Source organism: Cariama cristata, unplaced genomic scaffold, assembly GCF_000690535.1.
Source record: "Cariama cristata isolate BGI_N322 unplaced genomic scaffold, ASM69053v1 scaffold21524, whole genome shotgun sequence".
Lineage (NCBI taxonomy): Eukaryota > Metazoa > Chordata > Aves > Cariamiformes > Cariamidae > Cariama > Cariama cristata.
The window spans coordinates 332-7,831 of NW_009611517.1; the positions used below are offsets into that span (position 1 = coordinate 332).

General features: G+C 40.8%; 1 protein-coding gene across 1 annotated transcript; it reads right to left on the reverse strand.

The window, feature by feature from the left end:
- Positions 1-758: 758 nt before the first annotated feature.
- On the reverse strand, positions 759-6,750 carry SALL1 (spalt-like transcription factor 1). The gene is made up of 2 exons (XM_009698296.1): positions 3,343-6,750; positions 759-2,266 (listed from the first exon to the last, which is right to left on the reverse strand). Exons 1-2 carry the CDS (start codon positions 6,538-6,540, stop codon positions 1,826-1,828), a joined length of 3,639 nt encoding a protein of 1,212 aa, XP_009696598.1. The 5' UTR covers positions 6,541-6,750; the 3' UTR covers positions 759-1,825.
- Between the last annotated feature and the right edge of the window lie 750 nt (positions 6,751-7,500).

Below are 7,500 nucleotides of genomic sequence, written 5' to 3' on the forward strand. Positions count from 1 at the left end.
CCTGAATTTTGGAATTCTAAAATATATATATATATATATAGTCACATGAACATAAAATTGGTTATTCCGGTTGGGCTTTTTTTTTTGAAGGCATAATTTGAAGGCAGCCAAACTGATTTATTTTTCATAAATAACAATATGAGATAAAACTCTACTGGGTGAAAATATTGGGCTGAATTCTGTTTCCCCAAACCCCCACTGAAGTTAGTGATCATTGCAGGTGCATAAGGGAAGCCAAATCATGTGCAAGGCCAAAGCAATTTTTTTTTTTTTACAGTCAAGTTATAAACGCCATATAATATATGGAGGCTTGCAAGTGGACATCTTAGCACAGATATAGCAGCGTAAGCATGCCACAAACATACAATCTCATAGAATAAAATTAATATCAAATATAAAGCATTTGCACCAAATCAAGCCTTAAATGTGATAAATTATTTCCTTCAAAGGAAACTTACCTAGGCTCAATCAGGTCTTTGCTAGCAGCATTTTTTTTATAAAGAAATTAAAAATGCCAAAATATCTACAATTTTATGAGGAGAAGGAGTTGAATAGTTCAGGAGAAATTTCCCACTATTAGGGGGTATGAAAAATATACTAGCAATTAATATGCAATACATATATGTATACCCATACTTACAAATATAAACACACACATACAACCTGGACAGTTCATGTTAACCAAGGGAAAGGCTAAATAATACAAAGTGATTACTAAATACAGGTACACTTTAAAAACACAGAGACAGCGAATTTTATCTGTTGCAAAAATGTATTTGATTACTCGAGTAAAATTACAGTATCTCTGCTGTTAGTAAGTATTAAATGTTAAAGAAACTGGACCTCTTTTCCTTTCAACTTTCCGAGAAAGTGCATGTAACAGTCCAAGGTTCCCCCTGCCCCCCCAATACCTAATACAAAATAAACAAACACTATACTTGTTCCCTTGGTCAAGAAGTAGGGCTTGGTCTTGTAAGGAACATATGTACATTTTAATGAAAGTGATGTCTTATTGTATATACAGGAGCATCTACAGTTGTCCACGGAAGTTGTTCAAGATGCCATACTTAGCAGCATTGTGAAAGTCCAGCACATTTTCTATAATGAATATACCTACAAGGCAAAATGTTACGTCTCAGTTTCAACTACCAAAACAACACTTCAGTATCTTCTCTAATAATCCGCGTGCTTATTACTGTACAGAAATGTATTAACATTTAAGACAACTCAAGTAAAAAGCACAATACAAACAACAGTTCAAAACGGAAATGTTAAACCTACAAAAATTAAAGCAGTTTTAATTTTATAATAAAAATCAAAAACTGAGCTGTGTAAAGGACCCACACTGTTCAGTCTATATTCTCTCAGTCCTTTTCTTAATTCTGTTTGGAAAAACTAAACAATGTGTTTGCTGATAAAATTTCCAGCAGGATCAAAGTGTACATTTATATACAGATTTTTATTAGAGATCTAATGCATCACTGAGGCATCTCATCAATACCAGAGTTCATGTTAAACTGGATATAGAAAATAAGTTAATGCCAGAATAAGATCACCTAGCAGAACAGACTTGCAACTGCCATAAATGTTACAGCAAGTTTACAGCACTCTAGTCGATTAGTATTTAGTTCAAAATACAGGAGACCAAAGTTAATGCTTGCATTTGTTTGCAAAGCAAGGTTATATCACTAATAAATAAGCTCTCTTAGAACTCTAGAAGTAGAATATGGTACAAAAGAAAGTCTTTGTAATGTTGTAGCCTGCAGCTTGAATAAAGCAACCTTAGGTCGCATTATTTGCAGGAACGTTATTTATGGAGTTCTTTCTAATTTGTTACGATTTCTTTGTTGTCTTCCACGAAACGTGTAAAACGGAAGTTTGTCCCATTTTCATTGCTTGCCATTTTCTCCAGACCAGCTAGAGGTGCGTTGGGTTCTGAATTCTGGAGCTTCTCCAGGCTTCCCGTCAAGCCACTGATGGGAGAGCTGCCACCGTTGCCCAGGCCCCCCGGTGCCGGAGGGATGCCACCATTCTGGATGACAGAGATCTCGTTGGTCTTCATGGCCAAGCCATTGGAGAGTGCTGCTGCGTACTGGTTCCAGAAGCTGGAGGGGTCCCCATTCCCTGACCGCGCGGCCAAATCCTTCTGAAACATTTCTGGGAACTTTACAGGATTGCCTCCTAGAAATGTCATGGGGCCATCTACAGAAAGTCGTCTGCCTCGTCTTGCAGGCGTACTGTTCCACATGTGAGTGCCCATGTGAACCTGAAAAGAAAGAAAGGAAGAAAGAAACAAACAAACAAAAAATAGAGGTTGACAGGGATTTCAAACTTATTTTGATCATAGAGAAGGACGCAGTCCACGAACACGTCCAGTCTTGTTACATAACGAATGGCACTAAAGGTAGCGGATGCAGGGCTCCATTTCCCATCTGGAATAATAAATAAATTTCTTCTGGACTAGCCCATCACCATTACCCAGAATACCCTGTTTTACTGCTGAACAATGCATTGCTTGTTACTCTTTTTTTTATTACATGTATTTAGTTTATAATGACTTCACGTTACTCTGTCAATTGCAGATAGCTGCTTTCAGGGCTAGAATTGCTATGTCCACTTTCATTGCAATGGTAAGTATTGTATTTGACACCCTTTACCCTATAAACGTCCTTTTCAGACAGGCAGAAAGTATCCTTTACTGATTGCTCATCGGAGAGCCTCGCGTATAGACAGAATGGCCTGAAAGTAATTATTCATTGCACATTACTGGCAGCAACCTCTAGAGAAATACTTTGTCAACAGAAAAATGTACACAGTAAAGTGCTCAACTGGTGTTCTAAAACTTAAGTATATTTGCTTTTTCAAACACATATCAGTAGGAAATGTTAGTTATATAATCAATTAAAATAATGCCCATTAGTTCCAGAATTATGTTAATAGTTTTTTTAAACACTCGTCATCTTACATGATAGTTACAAAAACCAGCACATTCAAGAGCCTTTCACTTTTTAAAGAGGTGTGTGAGTTACAAAATGCTTTTCTGTGTTAATTAATACTCCTGACCATCATTTGGCTGTTCTGTTTCACACTCTACATAGACAGTCTTTGCTGGTAGGTGAATTTTAATCAAGCATCAAAGACAGCTCGCACTTCGGCCTGGCTGCCAACACGAGCACTCAACAAGAGGCCATCTAGGTCTACCAGACTTGACTAAATGCACCATTTGTCACAACACAGATACCCAAAGGCACCACTGCTTGCAACATTAACAGATGTAAAAAATTAACACCCCCCCCCAGCAAGGAGAAAATGAAACCTAAGAACAGCAAGAGGAAAAAGTACCTTCAGATTGCCCTTTGTTGTGAATGCTCTTCCACATATAGTGCAGGCAAAAGGTTTCTCACCAGTGTGTGTCCTTTCGTGGATCTGCAGAGCACTGGAGGAAGAAAATGTTTTCCCACATGTGTTGCAGTAGTGCTGTTTGGGGGTTCTTCTGGGCAGAGCAGGGAGCAGGACAGGGGACGTGGCAGAGGAGGACAGCGGCCCCGAAGCAACTAGACCAGAGGGTACTTCTTTGCTATCCTGAGGAGAGCTGTGGACAAAGCCGTTAACCTCAGTCTTTATGAGCGATGACAGGGAATTAGCAGGCATAACCGAAGAGTTCTGATTAGGGCCGATACTGGAATTGGGCTCAAAAAGTTGTGATGGTAGATCTCGCATTTGATGTGTCAACATATGCTGCTTCAAATTACCCTTTGTGGAAAAGCCACGATTGCAAACTGTGCAAATAAATGGTCTCTCTTTGGTATGACTTCTGTAATGAATGTCCAAGGCACTCTGACAAGCAAATGTTTTGCCACAAATGTCACATGCGGTGTTTTTAAATTTACCTCTATCTCTGAAAGGAAAGAGCATACTCAGAGACTCTTCTTTAATAATTTTATCAGTGTTACTAGACGTCAAGTCCAAAGCACCACTGTTAGCAGGGGTGGGAGACAAACCGTTGGCAAACTCACTTGGTAAAGCTCTTACTGGTTTCTCTTCGATACTTGGTGACTTGTGGTAATCATTAGTGCTGTTGGATGGGGACAAGGCCTGCATGGAAGAGGTAGACTCTGAGACAGCAGGGCTTCCAGCACTTTGGCTTTCCATATCACCACCGACAGATGACGAATCATTAGTCAAAACATCCCCTTCCACTGACCCATTTTCAACTGACTTTAAGCTTGCCTGAAGTTGTTCAGCAAGTCCTGCATTGATCATCTTCATCTGATTTTCCAAAGCAGCAATACTTGACATTTCCAGGGGCAGAGGGGAAGAAGACAAACTGTCTTGTGATGCATCCGCAGATTTAGGTGTATCTGGCACGCTGCTGTCAGGACAGTCTTCCATGTTCTCATCTGAGAAGTTGTCTATATCATCAAAATTCTTGTCATCAAAAGATCCCGTATCCGATTCCATTGACTCGGGATAGTTTTCCGTCACTGGGGTATTTGGGATCTGCCCTCCCATGTGCATTCGGATATGCTGCTGTAGCACAACAGCATTGGTGAATTTTTTCTGGCAGATCGGGCATGAATGTTGTACTCTCAGCGGGGGCATGGCACGGTGGACACTGTAATGAGTCTTTAAGTTGCCTTTAGTAGTGAAAGCACGACCACAAATTTTACATTTAAATGGCCTCTCACCGGTATGTGTGCGATAATGCATTTTCAGTGCACTCTGGCAACTGAGAACTCGGTGGCAAATGATACACTCGTTTGGATCGGTTGCCTTTTTGTCAATGTTTTCTACCAGTTGCTGCAATTTTGATGTTTCAGACGCTGGCGTTGATTCCAATAGTCCTCCAAATGGAAACTTTGCCTTAAATTGCTCTGACATTAGAGGCATCAGTGGATTTGTAAAAGTGGTGACACTGCTGGAGCCCGAGTCTGCTGCCGGTGAGCTCACGGAGCTGCTCATGTTAGTGATGGCGCTCGTGTTTTGAGGGTTTTCTTCCATTTTGCCACTTGAGGTAGGCAAAGCACCAGCCTCTACCTCATCAGAAAGCCCATTGGAAATTTTTGATGTGGGATCAGCTGTTCCCGAGTCACTCTTGACAGAGCAGGGAGGGCTAGCAGAAGGATGGCTAATGGGAATCGGCTGAGGCTCCTCAGTTTTGATGAATGGGGTCAAGCTTGGAATTGTTGGTGGGAGTGGCAGGCCAACCGAAGTCGTCAGGGTGGAGAGGACTGGCTTGCTGTCCAGCCAGCTCGTGACAGGTTTCTCTGGCGGTATAGACATCCCATAAGGAATACCCGTGCTTGTAGGAATATTGTCCAAATGCTCTGGCACCGGGTACGGATTCATTTGAATATGAGGGTATTTTTCTTTATGACGCTGAAAGTGGACTTTTAAGTTCCCTTTTGTGGAGAACCTGTTTCCACATATGTTGCATTTAAATGGCCTCTCGCCAGTGTGAGAACGTAAATGAATCTGCAAGGCACTGTCACTCCCAAACACTTTAGCACAGAACCTGCATTTATGCTTAAAGAATGCCTCATCTGAATTACTTTTTGCTTCAAAAGCAGTTACATTTGGTGGCTTGCTTTTTCTTTGCTGTGCCAAGGCAGTCAAGGAGTTTAAATCCTCTGCAGGTGTTCCAATATTGGACAAGGGACTGGAGAAAACAGAGTTACTAGGGGTGGGCTGAGGTAGAAGTGGATTAGATGCAGGACTTAATAAACTGCTTATTGCAAAAGCTGGTGAAGATGATGCTGATACTGGTGGGTTGTTGAGCTGTGAGCCACCAATACTTGAAGCCACTTTTTCTGAGGACGGTGTTGTAACTGCTGCTGCCAATATGTTAATATTTGGAGAAGAGCCACTACTGGATGGAATTAGAGTGTTGCCAGGGTTGCTCTGAGGTAGCTGTATAGGGGGTAGCTGTTTCACACCACTGATGCTGGCAGATTGACTAGCAAGGCTTTGTGCTAATCCAGCTGCTGCTGCCAGCTGCTGGGATAAATGGGAACTTAATGTGGACAAGGGGTTGGCAGATGTTCGTAAAGTACCTTGAGAAGGGCTAGAAGATGTTGGCATGTCTGTATTTTGGGAAGCCAACAATAATATTTGGTGACGAATTTGTTCTATCAGTTGCAACTGATGGATCTGCTGCTGCTGTAAGGCCAACAGTTGCTCCATCAGGGCAGGTACAGCAAGCTTACTGTTCGATGCACCGTTACATCTCGCTTCCTGTGAGAACTGTGCTACTGCCACTTTTGTACTCTGAAGGTTTTCAATTATTACATTGCTATTTATCACTGAAAAGTTGCCTAACGTTGTCAGATCCCCTATGTGAGGTAGAGAGGTTGTTACAGCTGAGGTACCCATTGTGGAGCTGTTACTGCTTGTAATACTATTGTTGACACTCTTGGAACTGCTACTGCTATTGTTAATGCTGGAAGCCTCCACATCCATGGATTCTTCCCTGTCAAGTTTGTTATGCTCTGAAAGGTCACTGCAGTCTACTTGATCTGTGTTATTAACTGTGTCATTCATCTGTTCATCAGGATTATCAGAGGGAGAACTAGGAGGGAAGGTTTCAGAAGGAGAAGCTGGATTTTCATTCACAATTAAAACTAATTGATTTTTACTACAATTCTTCTTGTGTTGCAGGAGATCTGATAATTCAAAGAATTCAGCACAGCACCTGCCACAGACATGGGCGTCCTTGTTCTTAGTAGTTCGATTTGCTTGACCCTTTTCTGTGTCTCCTAAAACATCAAAAGATGATGGATTAGGAACCAACCAGTAATACAAAAGAATTCTGCAGGACATTTTATTTAAAAGTACTGTTTTTATCTACCACTCCAAAATACATTAGGATTGTATATGTAAATAGATCAGTATTTCTACTTCACAAAAATAAGTCAAAAGCAACATTTAAGACTGTACATGGGAGTTTTATCAATCCCCGTGTCTTACATGATCACTTGCTTCAGATAATCCATCAAAATATAAAATACTATGAACTGAAGGCATTGGAGCATAATGAAATTCCATAGCAAAGTATTGATTTCCAATAATTCATACTGCTTATTGTCTAGTTGTCCACTGAGTGCAAATCAGCCATTTGAAGGACTCATTAGACTCTCACGTTCCTGTCAACCTTGTTCATTTTCAACTGATTCAAAGATATCTGTGACAGTTGCCCCATCACTAAACTAATTTGTAGTCATTCGAGGTCCCAATCAGTTGTTGACAAGAAAAAAAAAGTATGTATTACCAAGCCACAGACTGACAACCCCCTCATTTCTTCCAAGCTGCTACGTAAGGTATAAGCTATGAACCTGTTAAGACGGATTGGTTTTTCCAACCAAACTTAATTCTGCTGCAGTTACAGACAAACTGAATAGAAAAATCCCTTATGGTAACACTTACCATAAAATGGTAAGGTGCCGAGGCACTTGAAAGACCACTTTTAACGCCTCCAGCAACGCTTCTAAAATTAAACAAATG